The following is a 25866-nucleotide window of genomic DNA, read 5'->3' on the forward strand; positions in this document are numbered from 1 at the left end:
CAGCAGGTCAGAAGGGAGGGGGGTTGGGAACCCCTAAGCTTAGCTCGAGGAAACCTCCAAAACTATAACCAACAGGTCAGAAGTAAGTGAGCCTGGGGGGCCACCAAACTTGTGGATGGCATCCTGAAGGGGCAGTGAGAAAACCTGGAATTTGTAGCCAGCAGGTCAGAAGGAGGTGTCGTGGGGACTCCCAAGCTTACAGCTGGCATCTGAGGTCCTGGGCAGACTTGGCTGTCTGGAGGACTGTGCCCTGTGACTTGTGAGCTCTGACCTGGTCCAGGTGCTTAGGGGCAGAGGAGGAAGTGCTGCCTGTGCAGCTGGTGTCAGAACAGAAGTGGACCAGAACTGAACTGGATTTAAACTGTTCAACACAGTTTGGTGTCAGAGAAGTGAGAAGTGGGATTTTGATTTGATTTTTCATGCAGGTACTTACAGTGAATCCCAGCATTTTGTAGTCCTTGGTGTACATGGCTTTGCGTTTTTCGGTCCCACTCCCGGTGACACCGCTAGGGTCTGACTCTGCGTCAAATGCAATCCTCCTCAGTTCAAATATGATGTCTCTCTGGGCCTGAGAGGTGAAACAGATAGTCAGCAGGTCACTCCGCTAACCAAAGGAGGCACGGAAAAGAAACTGTAGGCCAGGCTTTTCTGGACAGAATGCTGGCCCCAAAAGATCTCCTAGGAGGGGCCGCCACTACCACAGCAGGACAGAGATAGGCCTGGCCCACAGAAAGGCACCTGGCGGGAGCCAATCACGGGGAGGCCCAGGTTTTCCAGAGCAAGCACAAACCATTCTGCAGACAAAAATCAAGCACAGGGCCTAGCACACAGCAGGTACTCCATTCATGTCTCTGAATAAACCAGGGTGGAATGCCCCACATCCATGAGAAAACAGCCCACAACTTAAGCTAGGAGAGCTCTGGCCTACCTAGCACGTACCTGGTCATTGGGGTCCATCTTGGTCATCATCCTTTCCTCCAGAAGGTTAAAGGTCAGGACTTGCAAGACATACAGCTGATGGGCCATCTCAGTTTTGATTGGGCGGTTCCCTCGGATCACATGCTGGAAAAAGCAAAGGCAGGGAGCAGAGGGTTGAACTGAAGAACCATATCACACTAACCAAACCAAACTCATTGCTGTTGAGTCGACATCACCCTAGTGAAAAGGAAAGTATGCAAGGCTGGGAACAGAGCTTTCCTTCCTGACATGGGGACTTCATGTTCTAGGAAGAGGACAAGGACATGAAGGGGCTGGATTCAGGCAGATGATCCCTGAAGGCCCTGAGGGCACTACCCCTCTCCTGCACTCCTCTGAGAATGGAGGGTAGAGGCCTCACCCTCCCCACAAGGCTGCGGGTGGCTGCCCTATTAAGATTACGGTAAGGGAGATGATGATAAGGGAGATTACAATAAGGGAAATCTGGGCTGGTCTTTACTCCAATCAGATACCTCATAGGACTACTGAATCCAAGACAACAGACAGTGTGCACGGAGGAAGATTCCACTGCAGTATTGGACAGAACAGGTCTTTTGCTTTTCTTACAGACATAAAATGTCTTGGACGGCGTCACCACACAGAGGCTTCAGAAAAGGTCATTCTCTTTAAGTAATATTGACACATCTACATGAAGGGGGAACACCTAACTCCTAGCCAACTCTCCCACACTGCCCTCGTTCCCGCCATCTCTCCTATGCTGTCCCTCTCTCCCGTCACTCTGTAGATGTCCTCCCCACTCTCTGTGCCCCCACCACGCCCCTCTCAGTCTACCACCTCCTCCCTTTGTCCCTTAGATACCCCCGGTGGGTCCCCTCTTCTTCTCTCACGCTCTGTCCCTCCCTCTGTCCCTCCTGGTTGATGGATGTTTATGTTCTGGTCTCTCACTATCCTGTTCTCACTCCCAAAATATCCTGCTCTTTCCTTCCTGCTCCCTTGTAATTCTCACTCCCTTTCCGTCTCACCCACCACCTTAGATCCTGTCACTCCTGTTCTTTTCACCCAAATGAGACTCTTGCCCAGTTTGCCTTGGGTTCTCTTATTCAATCTAGCTTTATGTCTCTAGAGTTGTGCTATGCAATATGGTAGTCACTAGTGACGTGGCTATTTGCATTTAAATCAGTTAAAATTAAAGCCAAAATTCAGCTCTTCAGTTGTACTAACCACATTTAAAGTGCTTAGTAGCAACACATACAGCTGTCGTTGTTGTTAGGTGCCATCAAGTTGGTTCCGACTCATAACGACCCTGTGCACAACAGAAAGAAACACGGCCCGGTCCTGTGCCATCCTTACAATCGTTGTTATGCTTGAGCCCATTGTTGCAGCCACTGTGTCAATCCACCTCGTTGAGGGTCTTCCTCTTTTCCACTGACCCTGTACTCTGCCAAGCGTGATGTCCTTCTCCAGGGACTGATCCCTCCTGACAACATGTCCAAAGTATGTAAGACGCAGTCTCGCCATCCTTGCTTCTAGGAGCATTCTGGTTGTACTTCTTCCAAGACAGATTTCTTCGTTCTTTTGGCAGTCCATGATATATTCAATATCCTTCGCCAACACCATTCAAAGGCGTCAAGTCTTCTTCGGTCTTCCTTATTCATTGTCCAGCTTTCAGATGCATATGATGCAATTGAAAGTTCCATGGCTTGGGTCAGGCGCACCTTAGTCTTTAAGGTGACACCTTTGCTCTTCAACACTTTGAAGAGGTCCTTTGCAGCAGATTTACCCAATGCAATGTGTCTTTCGATTTCTTGACTGCTGCTTCCATGGCTCTTGATTGTAGATCCAAGCAAAATGAAATCCTTGACAACTTCGATCTTTTCTCCGTTTATCATGATGTTGCTCATTGGTCCAGTTGTGAGGATTTTTGTTTTCTTTATGTTGAGGCACAATCCATACTGAAGGCTGTGGTCTTTGATCTTCATTAGTAAGTGCTTCAGGTCCTCTTCACTTTCACCAGGCAAGGTTGTGTCATCTGCATAACACAGGTTGTTAATAAGTCTTCCTCCAATCCTGATGCCCCGTTCTTCTTCATATAGTCCAGCTTCTCAGATTATTTGCTCAGCATACAGATTGAATAGGTATGGTGAAAGGATACAACCCTGACGCACACCTTTCCTGACTTTAAACCAATCAGTATCCCCTTGTTCTGTCCGAACAACTGCCTCTTGATCTATGTAAAGGTTTCTTACGAGCACAATTAAGTGTTCTGGAATTCCCATTCTTCGCAATGTTATCCATAGTTTGTTATGATCCACACAGTCGAATGCCTTTGCATAGTCAATAAAACACGGGTAAACATCCTTCTGGTATTCTCTGCTTTCAGCCAGGATCCATCTGACATCTGCAATGATATCCCTGGTTCCACGTCCTCTTCTGAAACCGGCCTGAATTTCTGGCAGTTCCCTGTCGATATACTGCTGCAGCTGTTTTTAAATGATCTTCAGCAAAATTTTGCTTGCGTGTGATATTAATGATATTGTTCTATAATTTTCCACATTCGGTTGGATCACCTTTCTTGCGAATAGGCATAAATATGGATCTCTTCCAGTCCAGTTGTCCAGGAAGCTGTCTTCCATATTTCTTGGCATAGATGAGTGAGCACCTCCAAGCGCTGCATCTGTTTGCTGAAACATCTCAGTTGATATTCCATCAATTCCTGGAGCCTTGTTTTTCGCCAATGCCTTCAGAGCAGCTTGGACTTCCTCCTTCAGTACCATCGGTTTCTGATCATATGCCACCTCTCAAAATGGTTGAACATCGACTAATTCTTTTTGGTATAATGACTCTGTGTACTCCTTCCATCTTCTTTTGATGCTTCCTGTGTCATTTAATATTTTCCCCATAGAATACTTCACTATTGCAACTTGAGGCTTGAATTTTTTCTTCAGTTCTTTCAGCTTGAGAAACACTGAGCGTGTTCTTCCTTTTTGGTTTTCCATTCCCAGCTCTTTGCACAGGTCATTATAATACTTTACTTTGTCTTCTTGAGACACCTTTTGAAGTCTTCAGTTCTTTTACTTCATCAATTCTTCCTTTTGCTTTAGCTGCGTGATGTTCAAGAGCAAGTTTCAGAGTCTCCTCTGACACCCATCTTGGTCTTTTCTTTCCTGTCTTTTTAATGACCTCTTGCTTTCTTCATGGATGATGTCCTTGATGTCATTCCACAACTCGTCTGGTCTTCGGTCACTAGTGTTCAATGCCTCAAATCTATTCTTCAGATGGTCTCTAAATTCAGGTGGGATATACTCAAGGTCATATTTTGGCTCTCATGGACTTGCTGATTTTCTTCAGTTTCAGCTTGAACTTGCATATGAGCAACTGATGGTCTGTTCCACAGTCGGCCCCTGGCCTTGTTCTGACTGATGATATTGAGCTTTTCCATCATCTTTTTCCACAGATGTAGTCAATTTGATTTCTGTGTGTTTCATACAGCTAGTGGCTGCCGTACTGGACAGTGCAGCTATAGAAAATTTCCACTATCACAGAAAGTTCTATTAGAGAACACTGCTCTGGATCTCTCTCATTGGAAATCATATCTTTTACAGCACACTCTAACTTTAGATCAGCTCTCTCTAGACTTGCTCTGGCTCTAGATCAATCTATTGAGACTTGCGCTATCCAGTACGGTAGCCACTAGTCACACGTGGCTGTTGAACACTTGAAATGTGGCTAGTTCAAATTGAGATCTGCTGCGAGTGTCAAATATACTCATGATCTTAAAGCTTTAGTATGGAAATAGAAAATGTAAAGTATCTAATAATTTTTTATTATGATAACATGTTGAAATGATAGTATTTCAGATATATTGGGTTAAAAAAGATATACTGTTGAAATTAATTCCACCTATTCCGTTTTACTTTTTCTTACCATCGCTATTAGAACATTTACAATTACATATGTGGCTTGTTATTATACGTCCACTGGATGGCACTGCACTAGACCTCCTCCCCCCACTGTGTGACTCCAGAGCTCTCTCCCTTTCTGTCTCTTTCTTTCACTAAATCTGCACTGCCTAATACAGTACTCACAGGCCACATGTGGGTCCTTAAGTTTCGACTGAGATTAAATAAAATATTCAGTTCTCAGTCACAATAGACATAGTTCAAGCGCTCAACAGCCATTTGTGGCTGGTGGCTACCATTTTAGACGCATGTCCATAACTGCAGAAAGTCCTACTGGACAGCGCTGGCCTCGGTCTCTCTGTAGTGTGTGCAGACGTGCTTGAGCTCCCTCTCTGCCCTGGCCTCCTCCCCCTGAAATCTGCGGCTGTTTCCAGCCCTCTCTAGCTGCCCCGTCTCCGTACTCCCTCTCTCTAGAGGATAAGTGCTCTCTTCCTACCTCAGTCTTGGTGTTTCTCTCAACCTCCCCACATCTGGTTTCTCACTCTTAGCTCTGCTCCTCCTTTTCCCTTAGTTACCCTTCCGTTTCTCTTCCTCTCCCTTACTGCCCAATTTTTTCCTTCCCGTTGCTACTCTTTTTTTTAACTGTAATAAATATATATGTGTGTGTGTACATATATATACACATAAAACAAACACACACATTGCCACTGAGGCAATTCTGACTCGTAGCGACCTTATAGGACAGAGTAGAACTGCGCCATAGGATCTTCAAGGAGCAGCTGGTGGATTTGGACTGCCGACCTTTTGGTTAGCAGTCATAGCTCTTAACCACTACTCCACCAGGGCTGCATATACACACTTACATACGTATATATACATATGCATAATATGTATACATATAAAACACTTGCCATTTCAACCATTTTTAAATGTAAAATTCAGTGACATTCGTTACATTTGCCATGTTGTGCAGCCATCACCACGATCCGTTTCAAAATGTTTTCATCCCTCTTAACAGCAACTCAGCGCCGCTGAAGCAACAACTCCCCATTCCTCCCACCCCCTTGCCCCTGGTAACCGCGAATACACTTTTGTCTCTATGCATCTGCCTCTGCAGTATATTTTCAAGGTTCCCCCATATCGTAGCATGTATCAGAGCTCCATGTCTCTTTATGCCTGAATAATATTCCATTGAGGTATATACCACATTCTCTTTATCCATTCATCTGTTTCCATCGCTACCTCCTTCCCTCCTCCATGCACCTGCTTGCCTCACTCCGTTGCTGTTCCTCTCTGTCCCTCCCTCTCTGTCACTCCTGATCTCTCCCTGCCTGCCTATCTCTATTCCTCCTGCCTCACCTCTCTCCATAACTCACAGAACAGCTTTGAAGGGAGGCTATAAGTTAATGTGATACCGGTTTTCATTCACTTTAATCCCCCTTCCACAAACGTACTGACATCATGCCGGAAGGTAATTAATTACCCTAGCCATCAGTGGCCTGGAGAAGCGCAGCTCCAGACCGGTAAATCACAGTTTCAGCGGTGTTATCTGAAGTCTCACCTGATCGTTGAGGCTTCAGGAGTCTGGCTTGACTCAATTAAATCCCCAGACTTAAGGAAGCATGCGTTAAGCATTTCCTGGCAGGCCACTGAAGTCCTGGGCCTGACACTGAATTGCCTTCAAGAGTGGGATTGGCTCGTTTACAAGGTTTGTCCAGAAATGAGCCCAAAACTTCGAACCCCATTAAGGTAAATAATAAATCAGAAATGTAATGAAATTTCCCTCAGAAGGGCAGCCTCCCCCACCTGTGCAGAGGACGGCTGCCCAGGAGCGTCGACACGAATGCATGGGCACACCCCTGGCACAGGCTCAGACATTTGCTCAAGGCCCCTCCTGCCACACTGGAGGTTGGTGACGACCATGAAAGTGACAGTGGGGAGGGCCAGCTCTGCAAGGTCAGGTCTGGAGAGCTCCGCATGTTTACAGAGGCTCAGTGCTCGATTTCACAAGCACACAGAGCTGACTTCAGGAATCCCAACACCTTTGCATCCTGTCCACGGTGAAAGAGCTGCCAATATGAGTGGTGTGCTCACCGAGTGCCAGGCACCCTGCTAAGCAGCGAATATATACTAGCTCATTTAGTCCTACATCCGGATGAGCAAAGCGAAGCCCAGAGAAGTTAAGTGAATTGCCCAAGATAAAGATTGGTAAATGGAGGCACAGGGGCTGGTCGACTCCAGAGTCATGTTCAGAATTACTAAGTCTTCCAAGCTTGGCTCCTGATTTCTCGTTCTATTCCCTTCCCTGTGGTCTTCCAGTCTTCCCTTGTTTCTGACAACTGATAAAATGGTTTCCTTTTAATCCAGACCTTGGCTCCCCTCCAAATTTTGGAGTTGTGGAGCAACAAACGGTATAACTGGCCTGAGTACCTCCCTAGAAGCTCTGCCAAATCCTGGTGGGATGGCCTCCTCGAGACAACTCTGCTTCTAGAGGATTATGAAACGAGCTTTCCATCTTAAGAATTGTTTAGAACCTATTGGTAAATTCCCTCTGCGTGTCTTCCCGAACTTCAATGTCCTTTCGACAATAATAAGGCAGTAACTATAATAATTACCATTAATAGCAACAACACAACAACAGCAATAACACACAGTGTGTTCTGGGAACTTACGTTCAGGATTATGGACCGAAGGTGCTTCTGTGCAAATGCATTGGCCATATCCTAGAGAAAAATAAGCAAACATAAGACCAGGTGGCAGGCACACCTCTTACTGTGATCAGGGGGAAGGTGATATCATAACCTATGGGCTTTTTCTCCTTCTCAGTTTTTTTTTTCCTTTCAAATAAAGGTGGGCAAAGGCAAGAATATCCAATGACCATCAAGCATATTTATACTCTGAAAAATTCCCTGACATTTTCTGTAAGTGAGGCTTCCCTTCACAGTGGTATAATCCAGTGCATCACCTTCAGAGAGAGATGTGGACTGTTGCAGGGCTAGACCCTGTGTCACGGGGACGTGGGGTGATGGACACTGCACAGTGAGCACAGAGCAGTATGACAATTCCAAGCCACATGCACCCTTCCAGGTAGACATCCACTGCCAAGGCTGGGAGAGGCTCTTACAAAGCGCTGGCCCCGTGCTAAGGACAAGGCTTTGGCCCCAGCCACCCACCCTTGCCCCTGCACTGCCCCAGCATCCAGAGCTGGGCACAGATACTCCAAAACAGTTAGTCTGTGATTCACTTCGGGTGGGGCTGAAGAACAGTATCTTGGGTGCTCTTGGGTAATTTTTTCACAATAGGTTCACCTTTCCAATTATATTTGGCTCCAATTTTAACAGTGCTGCTTTATTTATTTAGTGCACTTAGGAAATAAAGTATCCTACAGAAGTGAATTTGCCAGGGAGTAAAGCTTTAAGGATCTTCTCAGAACTAGTCATTATTTTGACCATTCTTATGCAAGTATTTTAAAAATATGTCATATACACTTATTTCTGGAGAGACTACGATTATAATTTAATCACTGCAAAGGGCTTGGCTTCACTGAAAAGAACATCAGTTACTCTTCTGTGTTGTGACACTATAATACCCTGAGGAGCTATTGAAATGTGAAGCTATTTTCCCCTAAACAAAATGGTCCCAGATTACCACACTTTTACTTTTTCTGACAGCTTTTCATAATTCTTCTATCTCTTCCTTCCAATGTCAGCCATTATTTGTTACTAATGTTAATTAGTATGACTTCACTTTCTAAACTGCTGCCTTAATTCCATTTTATAGATAATTCTAAATAAACGGGCCTGAGGGAGCTATCGCCCCTCCCAGTGCAGGAACATCTATGAGCACTGTCATTTTCCTCTGAGAGGCCTTTCTCTTTCACTCCTAGATTTCTAGCCATATTCCGTTAAGTTTTACTTCACATTCCCTGAGCACATACTGCTTGAAAAGGAAGGTGGCCTAGAAACTTCTGTGGTAGTTATAGGAGGCCAACTTGAAATTAAGTCTTGCTGTGACGACTCACAAAGTGGATAACTAACCGTGGTCTACAGCTCTACTGGAATGGCCTCAGACCAAACGCTTCTCTGTGGTACCGGGGGTAAGGCACTCATCTTTATATCCTCACAAAGCTGACCTCTCTAAAACTCCCTCTGACCAAGAAATGAGCATCCAAACTCTCTTTTGTCAATTGTCTAAACCTTTTCAAACTCCCATGATCTAGTAAGAGTCCAGAAAGGGCCTGGGTTTACCTTACTCTTTTGCTACTGCAAACGACATCTGTGGTGTCATTGAGATTAAAGTCATAGGCTGTCTCTGAATCTGATCTCCACCGGCTGAACCACAGACCCAGGTAAAAGCAAGTTACAAAGGGAAGTTTGGGCCCCATTGCCTGGGAGGGGCATCCCCTTCATCCTTCCTGGGACCCTAATCTGCAGCACTTCCCCAAGCGTCCTGACAGATGAGATTTACAGTACACAAGCTTCCCTGTATCTTGGGTCCCCTGAACATCTAGATCAGACGGTGAGATTCTTGCCCAGCTCTGACCTCCCCACCTGGAAGAGAGCTGGGGCCCTTTCCACACGGTGATGCTACTTACAGTGACAGGCAGGTCTAGAGGATTAAGGTGCTTGTCCTGCCAGCAGAAAGCAAAAGCACAGAGAGAAGCAGACGGAAGAATGAGCTTTCAGCTTACGTTCAAACAAGGACCGGGAAGGAAGAGATTAACAGAGCAAAGCTATCCAAAAAAGACAAGGACAGACAGAACCACAGATGTTCCTGGTCTTTCCAGCAGAATCTACCAAGAACTTGGTACATGATCCCACATGGATTTCAACTTACAGAGCCCATGATAAAAAACAAACAAACAAACAAACAAACCTGTTGCCATTGACTCATAATCACCCTATAGGACAGAGTAGAACTGCCCCTCGGGGTTTCCAAGGCTGTAAATATTTACAGAAACAGACTGCCTACCTTTCAGTTGGCAGCTGAGCACTTTAACCACTGTGTCACCAGGGCTCCCTCATTATCCCTCATCATCAGAGCCCATGATGTTGACAGAGAATTAAGAAGCCTTACTTTTATACACTACTTGGGCTTTTATCAGAGAACTATAGAATGTTAGTGTTAGAAGGACCCTTAGAAATCACTTAGTATGGCTCTTCTATTTTACAGAAAGAGAAACTGAGACCCAGAGAGCGTGAAATACTTGCCCAGCCAGTGGCAAGAAAAGGACTTGACCCCAGGCCGCTTGACTCTTAGGTCAGCGTTCGTCCCACAGCCTAGCTGGTGCCTAGTTTCCTCATTGGTAGAACAGGGGTCTGGTTTTTCCTGGTGATATTCTTGTGAGGTAAGCAGGGCCAGTGTTGTTGCTTCCATATTACAGGTGAGGAAACTGCGGTTCAGAGAGGCAAAGCGGTTTACATAACATCACACAGCTAATTAACAGGAGAAGAGAGAAGATTAGAACCTGAATCAGAGCACCTTTGTATGTAAAATTTAGTACTCAGCACCTCCACTCTGGCTTCTGTAAGTCAGGACCTTATTTGTTTTGATCCCCTTGGATTCAACAGTGATCCTCAGAGGTTCCCCTCTCCCTTCTTCTTGATCCTCTGGCCCAGGGATTGGCAAAAAATGGCCAAATTAGGCCTGTTCTGTAGATAAGGTTTTATTGGAAGACAGCCATGCCCATTCATCTATGTATTGTCTATAGCTGCTTTCAGCTACAATGGCAGAGTGTTCGCCCAGAGACTATATGGCCCACAAAGCTGAAAATATTTACTACCTGGCCTTTTAAAGGTGAAGTTTTCAGGCTCCTGCTCTACCCTAAGACCCAGCTGGTCTCCCTTCACAGACCCTCCGGTGATCCTCCTTAACAAAGCCAACCCACTGGGCTCTGACAACAGAGGGACGGGAGGAAGGAAGCACGGGAAGATGGCTGGATTTCAGCTCTCTGTCCAGCAAAGGAGAACAGGGGAGGGAAAGAGGCGAGGATTCTTCTCTTAGAAGAGCCCAGATGAAGAAGCTTGAAAAGGCAGCCACAGACCTGTCGCTTGTCCTCAGGAGCCTTCAGAAAAAGTGCGTTAATCAGGGCAATGGCGTAGGTCTGAATCTCCTGGTTGGAGCTGTGTCAATGGAGAAAGAAGGCAGACTGAGGTTAAGAGACAAACAACCAGCCGATGCTCAGAGAGGGTTTACAAAAACCACTCACAGATTGTAACCAAATAATTATCTGGGGCTAAGTCTCAAAACCCTTAAGGTGGGCACATTCTTTGACCCAGCAATTCTACTAATAGGCATTTATCCTAAGAAAGTCATCAGAGAGGCCTGCAAGACTCATTGACAAGGTGTTTCACTAAGGGACTATTAAACAAAGAGTGGTAAGTAGCCCAAATGTTCACGTTAGCAACTCTGTTACAGACATAAAAATCCTAAGCCGCGTTTAAAAATCATGTTCTAGGGTAAAAGTTCTTAACCTGGGATTCAGGCACGGGCTTAGAGGATCTGTGAACCCCAAAAATGGTGCAGAAAAGTTTTCTAAGGAGGTCTATAGCTGTCACTGGATTTTCAGTTCAGAATTCCTTTTCGAAGAATCTTTGACATAGGGAAATGTTCAGGGCAGAGTCAGTGAAAAATCAAGGCACATGTAACTTGGTCCGTAAGATTCCAATTTTGTTAAAAATATGCACAGAAAAACAGACGGGATATTTAATGTTAACAGTGATAATGTCTGGAAGTGGGATGACAGGTGACTAATTGACTTTTTTGCTTTTCCTATGTTTTCAAAGTCTTTGACTACTAACTTATCTCACTTTATTTTAAACAAACAAAATAAAATCAGCCATTCTCTGGCTCCCTATAAGCCTGGGGACAAAAACATAAAATAGCCCTGGCACTTGACAAGATGTGTTCACCTGCCAGGCAGTGGGTGCGTTCTGAGGCTCTTTAATAAAGGGGCTGGTGGGTTTCCGGGCCAGGCAGGGGGCATGTTGATGTCTAATGAGTGACACTGTGTGTCCCTCAGTCCAAACAGCAGGCAGCATAATTTCCTGTGAAGCTGTGGGCTGAGAGTATTCAGTGACTGATTCCTAAGAAATGCCACTTTCCTCTATCATCCTTAGAGGCGACTGGCATCATTCCCAATTCAGAGACATGGAAACAGAGGGGCAGATCAGAGGTCATAGGAGTCTAGAACTCTCTTCTCTGTTGTTTATAATGTTCTTCTCAACCCAATCAACCTTTTGGGGCCTTTGGGTATGAAAGCTAAGGTTGAAGAACCCCTTAATAGTCACAGATAGATATCAGAGCTGCAAATACAAGAAGAGAAAGCAGAGGGCAAGTCTTCTGTGTTTTCACTTGGACCAATGGGGAAAGAACAGGTTGGAAGCACAGCTGAGTGGAGACAGGGCTACCACAGGCTCTCAGATCTGAGCACTGTGGCTTCCCCTGGAACTTTGCTTTACTTCCAGGATTCAGTCAATGTCCAACATGCTAAAGGAGAGTGAGAGTCGGGAGGAAATTCTGGTAATACCACCCTTGTTTTGGGAAGCCCAGTCTCCCTTAAATTGTGTAGACGGGTTGAAGTAAAGCACAAAGAATGGAGAGGCAAACAGTATTCCAAAGGGTTCATTTGTCTGTGGGGCTTGTTTATCATCCATGGGGTAGTTCTACTCTGTCCTATAGGGTCCCAACAACAACAAAATATTTTAGGATGTGATAAGCTTCTTAAAAAACAAACAAAAACAAAAAAAACCTGAAATTTATGTCTACCCTGTGCTGACCTCTGTGACAGGCCCTTTTTATCTCCTTTGATCCTCATAAGTCTGAGACGTGAGGATGATTACCCCAGCCTACAGATTAGGAAACTGAGGCCAGAAGTAACGCGATAACCTGCTTAAGACAGAGAATCAGTATGTAATGAAGCCTGGGTTTGAACTGGTGTCATCCTGAACTTGAGTCCTATATGATAACTCTTGCTACCGACCACAGCATATTGTGCAGAAAACATTCACTGAACAAACACTGATTGAACTTCTACTTAATTCAAAGCGGAGGCTACAAAAATGAATGGTCCCTGTCCTTAAGGAGCTCAAGGTTTAACATGTGGGGATGACAATGAAAATACAGCATTTCATACCAATATTACAACAGATGTAAATAGAGATCAGGGGGCCCAGCGAGGAGGACGCATCTGGTACCAGGGTGGTATGAGAAAGACTGGGAAAAACTTCACCTTGGCCTATGGGCCACGGAGAGTAACTGAGGAGTTAAGCAGGAGCATGACTCAGGAAGACTCTGGCAGTGGTGGGGAAGGGGCGGTGAATGAATGAGCAAGTAGACCAGCTGCTTGGAACAGAAACAAAGCAGTGGAAGGCCTAGGAGACTTAAGAGAAGAGACAAGTGACGGCAGGTGGGGCAGGGTCCTTACTCACACCTGAAGGTGGGAGATAAGCTGTCCCACGGTGATTTCCTCTGCTATCTTCTGATACAGACTCTGGCTGTTCAAGACCATGCTCTCCAGGATGGCCAGGGACCGCTGAAGGATCGACACGTCCACCATGGGCTGGCTTACGTACCCTGCAATCTAAACCCAGAGGGGGCAAGTCAGCTGGGGAGCTCAGGGCCAAGAGAGCTGGACGGCTGGGCCGTCTGATGTTGGCCCTCGAAGGCTCTCTCCTCTTAGGCACGATGTCTACATTTGGGCAGTCGTCCACTAGGTCAGTGGAGAGATTATTCATGGACTTTAGTTCACTTTTCTGAATTGACACTGCCCCTTGTTGTAGAAGAAAAGAGGGCAAAACTAGACGCACTCTTAACCCTCTCCTGCCCATTGAGTCTGACAACTGAAATAGGCGGATAGTGGTACCCGGTTGATGTCTATCCTGGCCAACGTGCCAGGGATTCCCAGACATATATAACTCAACCTCAGATCACAGTTTCCAACCCACATGCTTCCTCAAAATCTAAGGGTTGAGGTGTGGAGAAGCTGAATATAGAAGCAGAGGATTTCACCGATACTGGGATTTCATTTTACCAACATGTACTCTATCCTGTTAACACCCACTTTTTCCCTATCCACATCCTAGATTTTGAAAGGTAGAATGCAACTTTGTCTTCAATCTAATCCCTCTTCTCAGTCACTATTATAATAACCTTGACACACGGTCATTCCACTTTTGCTCAGATATCTCCAGTGTCAGGATGTCCCCAATGTTCCCGCTCAGTGATGGGGCAACCCTAGGTCAATGGATATGTAATTCACTGGTTTTAGTTTAGTTTTCTGAGTCGACACTGCCTCTTGTTGCAGAATAAAAGAATGCAAAATTAGAAATATCCTCGGCCCCCCCACCTGCCCACTGAGTTCAGTCTGATAATCCAATCTGGCCACCTTTCAGGTTTGTAAATCGGAGGCAAATGAAATGGACATTCTTTATCCAAAGAGAAGGGAGAGCTTAGGAAGCAGGGCAAAAGACTTAAGGGTGGTGCTGGGTGACCAGCTGGTTTTATTCCAAGGCTCACTAACGGTCCACTCCTGCTGAGCCTGGTCAGTCCTGAGAGCCCAGCTCCACCTTCTGAGTGCAGGCCTGAGAGTATAACAAATTGGAATCCTTTCAGGAGCCACAGGAGGGCCAGAGGCTGAGGATGAAAAATCCAGAATATGAAGCTGACCCTCACTAGAATGGCTGTATTGCCCACATCTCCCCTTAAACCCAAAGAACAAGTGGCAGCTGAAAGAGGAGAGAAAGAATGTTGGAGGCCTCACCTGCTTAATAAAGGTGATTGAAACCATGTCCCAGGAGACAATGCCATGGTCCATGAGCTCTAAGAAGGCAGTCAGGGTGAATGCCAGCATCTCACTGTAGCTGAGACACGTGCAAAATACACACAAAACAATACACAGATTCAGAACCAGGAACCCAGGAGTGAAGACAGTCAAAACAAGGACGTTTTGCCTGTGAAAAGTCAGTGGAAGGGCCTCAGAATAACTGCCTGCATGCACACCGAGTCCAAGGTGGATCTGCGTCTGCCCAGAAGAGGCTGCAGGGTGAGTAGGCTTTCCTCTTCCATACTGCCTGATCTCAGGAAAGAAGAGTCGCTTACTTATTCCCGAGGTCAAAAAAGGTACCAGACCTTTGTCAAACCCCAAAACCTGGTAGGGGTACCTATGGGAGCTTACGTCTACGTAAACCTTTAGTCCAAGAGGCAGCAGGTGCAGGAGAAAGAGTGCAAGGTTTGGATGTGGGTTCAATTCCTATTCAACCATTTACTAACTGTGCAAATTTTACTTTTTTGAACTTCAATTTCTTCCCATGTAAAACAGAGTCAATCTCACAGAGTTAAGCTCATGTGGTTGTGGCAGGGGCAAGATGACAACATATGCAAAGCTCACAGGGCTGGCAGAGAGAAGGACTAAATAAAACGCTTTCTCTCCTTTTTCTCTCCTCCTTATATGTATCATCCTTTTATATCTGTACACTGCTCTATAATTAACAAACCATATCCCCACTTACAAAGCATGTTCAGATACACTGTCTCATTAACAAAACTCACAACAACACTGCAAGGTAGGTATTAATAACCCCATTTTAAAGAGGAGGAAACTAAGGCCAGTCCAACTGTACGCTCTCAGGAGACTGCACGAATCCTGCATCAGTGCAGGCGGCAGCTTGAGGCTTCATGACTTCAGGGCAGCTCGAGGATCCAAGACTTAAAAAACATAGCCATGATTAGTTGCTCAGTTTGGCTGAAAATTTCAATAGCTGATGCATCGGCTGAAAGATTTCTGACTCCCTCTCTGGCGGCTCAGGCTCCACATGCTTAGATGGGAACCTAGGACATCTGTCTATTCACTGCTGATCACAGGCATAGCTTCCCACCTCATTCTTCTTAACACTCTGGGGTATTGTAAAGACGTCCTTGGTGTACAGCAAAGTTCTGAATCTCCTCTTCCCTGTGAAAATGTGTGGCAGAGACATGGAGAATGGGTACGAGGGTAACTAACGGTAAATACAAAGGAAGGTATGTCCTTGCTTGTGTCTGTGTGTGCATGTGCGTGTGTGCATCTGTGTGGGTGTGTATTTGGGGTGGAGAGGTAACGGGGAGGGAGGGAGTGGTTAAGAACAGACAGACACCCATACTGGAAGACAATGGGTAAGCATTCTGCTCACTAACCCCCACCAGGCCAAGCATTTTCCACAAATTAACACGTCTGTCATGAATGACCTCTGTTGTCTTGGACAGCACCTATTTTTACTACTCACTTGGTACTTGGTCATGTGTTGCTTGGCCCTATTAATTAATCTGTGAGAGCCTGTTTTCCCTTTTCAACTAGACTACAAGATTTAGGACCACGATAGTGAATTATACCACTCTGTGGGGATCCTAAGGAGCCCCGGTGGTGCTGCGGTTAAGCACTCGGCTGCTAACTGAAAGGCCAGCAGTTCAAACCCAACAGCTGCTCCATGGGAGAAAGATGTGGCAGTCTGCTTCCATAAAGATTACAGCCCTGGAAACCATGTAGGGCAGTCCTACTCTGTCCTATAGGGTCGCTATGAGTTGGAATTGACTCAATGGCAATGGGTTTTCTAGTGGATGTGGACCCTAGTCCACTGCTCTGTATATAGAAGGTAAACACTCTTTTTTTGACTCAGTGGAAAATGAGAATAAGAAGGCTTGCGGCATGTGGTAAATCCCTGAAAGCCCCAGGGATGTAATACTTACTGGGACAAGAGCTTGGTTCCACTCTCCACGAGCCGTGTGAGCACGACGATGCCATCCATGTTGATGAACTCTGTAGCGAAGGTCACGTCAGCAGAGAGCTTGGCCAGCTCCTTCATGGCATCTAGCCGGGTCTCCATGCTGGATGACTGGGTCCTCTCCATCAACTGGCGTGCGGCCCGGGACTGTGAGAACAGGAAGAAGATCTATGCCATCTGCTCCTTGTAGTAGGCTACCACTCTGGGATAGCTCAGAAGGGCCGTTCCGCAGACAGCCAAGCCTGAGGCAGAACTGGTTTTGCACACTGCCTCTTCCCAGCGAAACCCAAATCCACTGCTGTCAAGTCAATTCCGACTCATAGCAACCTTACAGGACAGAGCAGAACTGCCCCATAAGGTTTCCAAAGCTCTAATCTTTACGGAAGCAGACTGCCACATCTTTCTCCCGTGAAACTGCTGCCAGGTTTGAACTGCCGACTTCTGGTTAGTAGCTGAGCGCTTTAACCACTGTGCCACCAGGGTTCCCTTCCCATGGGTTAGGAGTTGCTAAATATTTATTGAATCAATCAGGGAATTAACTACCAGTATGCCAAGACCAATGTGCAGTTATCTGTATCATTTCTGTACTACTCTGGTCTATGGGTTAACAAAATTTCCATTAAGAGACCACAGGAGTGATCTAAGAGATGATAGTTCCACTAACTAGGGCAAGTCACAGAGAAACAGGTATTGGTTCAATACAGGAGAGTTTTCTATTAATTCAGGCTGTCAGACAGTAGAATGGGTTGTCTCTTGAAGTATTGAGCTCCCTGTCACCAAAAGCAATCAAGTGGAATCTGGACAACATCTGTTAAAAATGTTACAGAAGGTATCCTTGCACTGGATGGAGAATTTAAGAGATAACCTTTAAGGTCCTTTTCTGTCCTAAGATGTGATAAGCCTAATGATTTTTTACTTTCTCTCAAAGGCCCTATCAATGTTCCTCAAAGTCCTGGGGGGAAACTTCAAGAATATCAACGAGTCTGAAGCAGTTAATTTCCAAATAGTTTTTTTGAAAATGCTGGTTGGTTAAAGCAAAACCTCACCCTATGACAAGAACTTTCCTAGCCAGGATGTCTGCCTGCTTTCTGCGGGCTAAGCTAAAACCCCTCTGCTAGTGCTCACTGATCTTTCCTTTCACTGAACTTATCAGAGTCAGTGTCTCACAATCTATCATTTCATCATTCTCTACTTTTTGTGTGTTAATTTAAGGTTCTCAGTGAGACTGGAGGTGCAAAAAGGAGAGAGCAAAAAGGGCACCAACTGTTTACACTTGAGTACCTAAAGGTTGGCAGTTCAAACCTACCCAGAAGTACCTCGGAAAAAAGGCCTGGGGGCCTGCTTCTGTAAAGATTACAGCCAAGAAAACTCTACGGAGCAGTCCTACTCTGTAACGCAGGGGGTCATCATGAGTTGGAATCAACTCAACGGCAACAGATAAATGGGTAGAGAGCAGGCTTTGCTTTTTCTCACATTGCTAATGTGTGACCAAAGCCTAGTTCCTGTTCCTGGCCAGGGAGTCAAGGCCTGCCAATCGCTTCCCCTGCTGCCTCGCCTCTTCTACCCTGACGACAAAGGCCCTGAACAGCACACTGCTCTCCATGGTCCAGAAACCCCAAGGATCTCTAAGGTGAGGAAATGTGCTGCGTGAGGAAAGGTCACAGGACAGAGCGATTTGAAGAGTGCTGGTCTGTGTCTCACTTAGAAACTTCCAACTCGAAATGTCAATTTTTCTCCTGAGACAGCATTTCTGGGCTGCTGCCTCCCGCTCTGGGAGAGGTACTTCTGCGAAAGTCAACCATTCCTCACAGGAGGTCTGTAAAATGCTCTGGTGCTTCCATAAAAGTAATTCCTGGGCTGTCATACTAAATTAGCAGCGCTTAGGAGGGAAGAATGAAGCCCTTAAGATGAGAAGAGGGAGGCAGGAGGGCGTGATGGCGGGAATGCTGGCTCGGAGTCAGACAGACTTGGGTTTGAGCCAGGTCTGCCACTTTATAGTTGTGTGACGAGTGGCAAGTTATTTCACCTCCCTAAGGCTCAGTTCCCTCATCTGCAAAATGGGGGGGGGTATCAAGAGTATCCATCTCATCAGATGTTTGTAAGGATTCAATGACATAATGCATACCAAGTACTTAGCGAAGTACATGCAAATGTTAGTTGTTATTAAAGAACGAAGCCCTTAAAGCCACATCCTGGCCTGTTGTTAAGCAACGTCAAGTTGATTCCGATTCATAGCCTCCCCATGGGTGGGTTTGAACCACCAACCTTCTGGTTAGCAGCCAAGCACTTAACTGTTTGTGCCAGGGCTTCTTACATCCTGGCCTAGGGGCACCTCTATTCAGGTCTTTCTGGAGAAAACCTCATAGCTGAGCAGAGTGGGGACCACCATGAATTCACAGTACCAGCTTCTGCTGGGCGAACAGTTCTCATTTTCATTCTCCTCCAAGGTATTCTAAACATTTACTACTGTTTAACACATCTTCATTTTCCTTGCTTTCGGATGACTCTGTCTCCCACCTCGCTAAGAAAATGAGGGGCCACCACGTCCTTACTTTTCTGGCAGTCCTACAAATATAACCATGCCGCACCCATGTCCATCTTCTTCCTCAGGGGCTGAGCAGTCGAGGTGAACCCCTCCACCTGGGCTTGGGGTCCCTCTGTCCTGACCCAGCAAGGTCCTGTTCCATTAACCACTCCTTCTTTCCTGTACCTTCAAGATTTCCCTCTTGACTGGCTCTTTCTTATCATATTTTAAATAGATTCGAGTCTCTTCTGTCTTAACACATTTTCAAGGACACATTAAAAAAAACTACAACAGAAGCTACCAGCTGTGAAGGGTGGGAGAACTAGGTAGAGGGGCCAGGACTGGGAGGGAAACCTCTCACTATATCTTTATCAAACATTTTGATTTTTGAAGTATAGTAATGTATCTATTTAAAAAAAAAAAAAAGTACATCTTTTCAACTTGGGCTACCACCTTGTCTACTTCCTTTTATCAACCAGCTTCTTGATCAAGTGACATGCTCAAAGTCCTCACTGCTTCACCTTTTTTTTTTTCTCAACTCACTGCAATCTGGCTTCCACCCAAGCCACCTCACCAAAACCGTTTTCATGAAGATCACCAGTGAGCCCTTGACTTCTAGGGTCAACAGACAGCTTTTCTGCCCTCGGTTTACTCTCTCTCTGCTCATTAGAAACTGCAGATTACACCTTCCCCACCCTGAGGCTTTGCACAGGTTAGTTCCCAAGCCACTCACGCTCCTGGTTTTCCTTCTACCCTTCTGGTTGCTTCCTTGGTTGCCTTTAAGAGCTGTTCTTGCTGAAATCGGGCCGTCACCTTGGACTCTTCCCTTTCCTTCCACATCCAGTACATCACCATATTCATCAAGTTCACCTCTTAAATATTTTTCATGTCCATCCTTTCATCTCCATTGCCATTTGCCTTCATCAGGCCATTAACGTTCCTCACTGGCCTCTTAAATGGTCTTCTACTGCCAACCTTCTTTCTTTTAGCCTCTCTTCCACACTGTCACTAATCTTTCTAAAACATAAATCTAAGCCTGACACACCTTCCTGCTTCAAATCCTCCAATGCCCCCACACTTCCTTCAGGATAAAATCCAAAGCCATAAGCAGACCATCCAGGAATGTTCACTATCTGGCCTCTCAATGACTGCTACAGCCCCTCAGCCATCCAGCACTCTGCCTCCCCCAAATGCAGCACAGGCCCCACACCTCTGTGCTTTTGCACATGCTGATCTCTTTGTGTGGAATACTTTTCATTTTCTTCTTTCTCCAGCTAATTCTGGCTTATCCTTCAACATCTGGGCTAAGCATCTCCTTCTTTGGGAAGGAGTTTGATGGCCCTTTTCTGTGTTCCTCCAGGACTTTGGCAACTTTTTCTCAAGACCCTTGAGAAAGTCCTTTTATTGTATTTGTTTAGTCCCTACTAGACTGTGAGATCAAAGACTGAGTATTTAATCTCTACAGTCCTAGTTTCTAGGAGCCCTAGTGGCACAGTGATTCAATGCTTGGCTGCTAACCAAAAGGTTGGCAGTTCAAATCCACCAGCAGCTCTGCATAAGAAAAGACCTGGCAATCTGCTCCCATAAAAATTTACAGCTTAGGAACTGCTATGGGATAGTTCTGCTCTGTCCTGTAGGGTCGCTATGAGTTGGAATCAACTTGACAGCACACAACAACAAGTCCTAGTTTCTGGCCCATGGTAGGTGCTTACATATGTTTGTTAAATGAATGAAGTCCTAAGGAAGCAGGATACCTACCGGGGAGATGGCCAGCTGTAAGATTGTCCCATTCTTAATGTCACTGCGCGTCTGAGTAACGAAGAGAAAGAAGAATAACTAACGTAAAATATGAAAATCGTACAAGCAAGTTGAATCAATAAGACCTTTTTGTCTTTTTTAAAGTAGCTGTAACTGAGACTCTTCAGTCAGGCCTCTTCTGCTTGTTCCTTGGCAAAGAGGTTTAAGGTTCTTTTCAAGTAATCTGGGCTCTCAGGGATAAAAGCCAAGTTTTTCCAGGACAAGAGAAGGCACTGCGCAATCTGGGAGCAACACTTTACCCAATAAATGGAACCTACCTGGATGCTAGGTGAGATACATGGCCGTCTCCTGGCATGGCTCACCTCAAAGCAAGGCCTGGGTTGCTTTTGCTTCTCCCTGTACTAACCTGTTCAGTGATGTAGAGCTGAGGACCATCTGCATACCGGAGGGTGTAGTACTCCGGGTTTGGTAATGACCACCTATGCAAAAGAAAAAGCGTACATCTCATTTAGCTATTCTTTTTGGCCTACCCTGAAGCTGCAAATAAATAATTTTCAATAGAGTTGCTCAAAGGATTAGTGGTCTGTACTCAAAGGATGAGTATCCGGGGGAAAAAGCAAAGCTTTAGGTTGAGACGTTGAAGAAATGACCAACTCAGCCTTTGGCAAGGATTAGCACCACAAAAGGAAGTGCGGACAACTGAGTGCCGGTCTCAATCAATCCTACCAGGACCTCAAGTGGGACATTCCTGAACTTAAAGAAAAAAAAAAAATGAACACTTATAGGCGGTCTTAGGGTCCTCCTCATCAACTGTACTTCCTTCTTAAGACCATGATGTATGAAAATTCCACACTGGGGACCTAATCAACTAGAGATCCTTCGACAGAATTCCCTTCAAGTGTTCCTTTTATCTTTAGCTGCTGTTGTCCAAAACGAGGCAGATTCAACCTACCCATCACAGACTTCCTTGATGATGGATGTCAGGGGCAATTTCTGAAAGAGAGAGAGAGAGAGAGAGACCCTTCACCAGCAACCACATCCACTCATGCCCAGGTTCTGACAAGAGGGACCACCAAGCAGGGTCAACTTAGGACCTAAGAATAAACTTCTTGCCTGGTTGAAGAGGAAGCCTCTCCCAAGCCATGGTGACTGACCTTCCCTAGGGGTGACAGACCCAAAGCTCAGCCTTCTTGTTGATGGCTCTTACTCTGATACCAAGGGTCCCTGTACCTAAGGACAACCTCTGCCATGTTCTCCTCAAACCCCTCCCCCACAACACTGCTCCTCATCTCAGGAGCTTACCTGATCGATTTCAAGGAGCTGGGCATTGGCACCTGGCCACTCGATGGCCACTTTGACGATGTCTGATGGTGGTGGCATTGCAGTTTCCGACGGGCCTGATCTCTCCAAGACACACACACAGACAAAGCTGCCTGTGGAGAAAGAATCAGGAAAAAGGAAAAAGTCACAGTTTGCCTTCATTTTTCACTCTTACTGTATATTTCGGAGAATCTGAAGACAGATACTGTCTAAAGTAGCATATGGAACACCCTGGTTCGAATTTTTCTAGATCCTGACACAACTTCTCCTTGGGCTTTTGTCTCTTCAGATTAAATCAGCAAGCAGGAATGGGACAAATCTATCATCTGCAGATCAGCCAGTAGCAAGGTCTACCAATGCGAGGCTTCAGTTTAAGGGCTGGGGCTTCTGTGGTGGAAGAGCATATTTGCTGTCTTGGGACCCCGAGAGGGAAAAGCATATGCTCAGAGACACATGGGAACAGACACAGCCTTCCCTTGGTTGAGCGGTAAGCTAAAGGAGCCAGCCAACTTTTGTTTTGCAGTCACCCAGGAAGATCCCGGCGACAGCAGAGCCCAGCCACATGATCTCTTGCCTTCTCCCTACTCATCGCTGCTACTCCCTCCCCCTCAAAGGACAAAACGTGGAGCCTCCTCTGCGTGGGATGAAGCCAAGTTCAGAAAATGGGGAAGAGAACTGGGGCAGGAAATGCTATTTTAGTCTCTAGTGCCAAGGGTGAGGGCTGTCGCAGGCTGGAGAGCAGAGAGATGGGGATACCCACACACAAATGGCACAAGGCTTTGCAAGTATCCGGCCCCCTCCCCCACTTCTCCCCAAAATAAAGGAAAATAAATCATTTTGAGCAAGTCTGGAAGATGGGCCCATGTGACTGGTATCCTAGGCAACTCTGCTAGCTTAGTGGTAGCTAAAGCATTCTCTCTGTAAGATCTGATGAAGGGAAGTCACTTGACTGATGGATTATTTCGATATATATTTACACTCCTTGCCTACAGGTCCAGGAAAGGGCTCTCTCTTAATGAAAAAGACCTTTCTCTTGTATCCTCCAGGTTTAGCCACTTGCCCCAGCAATCCACACCTCACGAATGAGATTGCTTGCCTCTCCAGGCATACTCAGCATGGCTATTGCTGAACTGTTATTCATGTGTGTTCTCAATTTTTCAGCCCAAACACAGCCGCCAGTTCTTACAGCTGGGTAAGTACAAACCTTTTCTGTGAAAAGGGATAAACTCCCTTTCCCTACAAACCCACAGGCCTCAGAAAGAGGGAAGCTATCACTACCATTTCCTGATCGGGGTGGCTTGCTTCAGAAGTCAACTGCCAAAATGCCAGCACTTTCAGAACACAACAGTATAAAAGCAGTGGTTTCCAAAGCGCTCGCGCGTATTTCGTCGAATCCTCCTAGCAGCCCTATGAAGTAGGCAGAACAGGATTACCTCTGTTTGAAGTTGACAAAATGAAGCTCAGAGGTGGTGTAAAAACGGCATGGGTGGCGGGGGGGGGGGGGGCGGCAGCATGTGACCTCCTCTAACTTCACAAGAGGGAAGGGGGAGCAACAGCAGCATCGACAGCCCAAGGCTGATTCCTGAGGCAGAGGTCAGACCTGCCTCCACCCTCCAGCCTTTTTACCAATTCTGACACCATCCAACCCGCCCAAGGCACTCTCTACTTCTCTGCTGGGTTCTATAATTTGTTGCAATGGCCACAGAGAACTCATGGACCATACATACGATTGTGGGGTTTATTAGTGAACTAACAGGTTACAATTCAGGATCAGGAGATACTCAGGATACAGTTGTTTGATCAGGACAGCCTCTTCTCAGCCGTGCAGCAGGTAGGTCTCTCTCTGGCCCTCGGACCCTTGGCCTCACCTCTGCCCTGCTCGGGCAAGCGTTACAAAGCTCTTTTAGCTCTGCCAATAAGTGCCCAGAGGCACCTCACTCCGTCAGCAAGCCTCCTGCCTAAAGGCACTCAGCTTTCTTGTTCCAAATGGGCTGGGAAGCCGACCATGCCATCATCTCCTGCTGGTCTCTTGGCTCTGCTGTTGAGGTTTCTCTGCCTCCCGTTTCCGGTGTTACAGCTCTCCCTCTCTGTCATGGTTCTGCTGCCTCTCTCTGTTTTCCATGTTACAACTCCTCTGTCTGTCTCCTGGATCTCGGAGGTTCTCAGTGCAGAAATCCCAGGTCCAAAGGGTACATTCCACTCCTGGCTCTTCTTTCTTGGTGGTGTTGAGATTCTCTCTTCCTGCCTCTGGGATGGCTCATTTTAAGCCTAGCAGGATGGCAAACTGACCAATCCCCTTATTGGGGTTCCATATACCTTATCTGCATGGTCCCACCCCCATAAGGTTGCCATGCACCTTATTTACATTATTAGTAAGCTATCCAATCCTCTTGGTGGGCCACGAGCACCTCATTTACATAGTCCCACCAAGCTGTTTGGTGGAAGTTAGGAAGACTATGACTAGAACGGCCATATTTAGTAATTCACTGCACCACAGTTGGGTTAAATACCCAAGTTCACCCAGCTAGTAAGTAGTAAAGGGGGGCAGGACTCAGAGCTGACTCTGTCCAGTGCTTCTCCTGTCTCCCTGAGCTAGCTTCAATTTCTGTTCATTGGAACTAAACCTCGCCTAAAAAGATTGATTGAAAAGGGGTGGCCTGATGGCCCCTAAAGCTTTCACAACTAGTACGGCACCAGGCAGGATTTTCCATTTGTGGATTTTATGTGCCTCCACTCACAACAAATCTCTGAAAAGGAAGTGGCCCCTTAAGGGTAACTTCTGGATGAAACGCTCTGGCCCAGTGACACAGCAAAGCAGGGAGTTCCCATTCCAGGCGGTACCATGAAATCTCTGGATGTTGTTGTTCTTGGGTGCCATCAAGTTGATTTCAACTCATCGTGACCCCATGTGACAGAGTAGAACTGCCCATAGGGTTTTCTGCACTGTAATCTTTACTGTAGGAGCCCTGGTGACACAGTGGTTAAGCACTCAGCTACTAACTGAAAGGTCAGCAAACCCACTAGCTGCTCCGCAGGAGAAAGATGTGGCAGTCTGCTTCTATAAAGATTTACAGCCTTGGAAACCCTACGGAGCAGTTCTACTCTGTCTTTTAGGGTCACTATGAGTCGGAATCGGAATTGACTAGATAGCACCGGGTTCGGTTTTTGGTGATCTTTATGGGAGCAGATTGCCAGGTCTTTCTTTTATGAAGCCACTGGGCGGGTTGGAATCACAAACCTTTCAGTTAGTAGCCGAGCACTTAACCATTGCGCCACCTGGGCTCTTGAGTCTCTGGATGCCTAGGGCAAATCATTTACCCTCTTCCAGCATCCTTATTCTTCAGCGGTAAATCTGCAGTAATTAGGAGGTCTGACTATAACGCTGTGAGATCATTTTTGAAAATGAGATATAATTTACACACAATAAATGCACAGAGCTTAAGTGTTTGTATGATCATCACCCAAAATAAGACACTGAACATTTACATCCCCAGGAAATTCCCTCAAGTCTCTTCCCAGACAATCCCCCACCATCCGGCCTGCCAAGGAGCAACCATTTTCTGACTTTCATTACCATAGATTAGTTTCGCCTGTTTTTTGTACTTCATATAAATGAAATCAGTACACTATGGCTTTTTTTGCTCACCACAATGAGATTCATTTATTTTAGATCATT

General features: G+C 46.1%; 1 protein-coding gene across 4 annotated transcripts in view; it reads right to left on the minus strand.

Annotated features, from left to right (window-relative positions):
- ELMO2 (engulfment and cell motility 2) overlaps positions 1-25866 on the minus strand; it is a 47869-nt gene that overhangs the window by 9298 nt on the left and 12705 nt on the right. For 2 of the 4 annotated variants that reach the window (XM_064276154.1, XM_003411752.4), the window contains exons 2-12: positions 22173-22303; positions 21823-21863; positions 21277-21349; positions 20871-20921; positions 16554-16735; positions 14596-14695; positions 13265-13416; positions 10879-10957; positions 7508-7558; positions 940-1062; positions 434-568 (exon numbers count right to left, since the gene is read on the minus strand). In XM_064276154.1, coding sequence (XP_064132224.1) covers positions 434-568; positions 940-1062; positions 7508-7558; positions 10879-10957; positions 13265-13416; positions 14596-14695; positions 16554-16735; positions 20871-20921; positions 21277-21349; positions 21823-21863; positions 22173-22250 — 1065 coding nt within the window. In that variant the 5' untranslated portion in view covers positions 22251-22303. Of the gene's footprint in view, positions 1-433; positions 569-939; positions 1063-7507; positions 7559-10878; positions 10958-13264; positions 13417-14595; positions 14696-16553; positions 16736-20870; positions 20922-21276; positions 21350-21822; positions 21864-22172; positions 22304-25866 lie in introns of those variants that run through there. The other 2 variants (XM_064276155.1, XM_023550314.2) reach the window with 2 other exon arrangements.

The sequence above is a fragment of the Loxodonta africana genome, chromosome 24, assembly GCF_030014295.1.
Source record: "Loxodonta africana isolate mLoxAfr1 chromosome 24, mLoxAfr1.hap2, whole genome shotgun sequence".
Classification (NCBI taxonomy): Eukaryota; Metazoa; Chordata; class Mammalia; order Proboscidea; family Elephantidae; genus Loxodonta; species Loxodonta africana.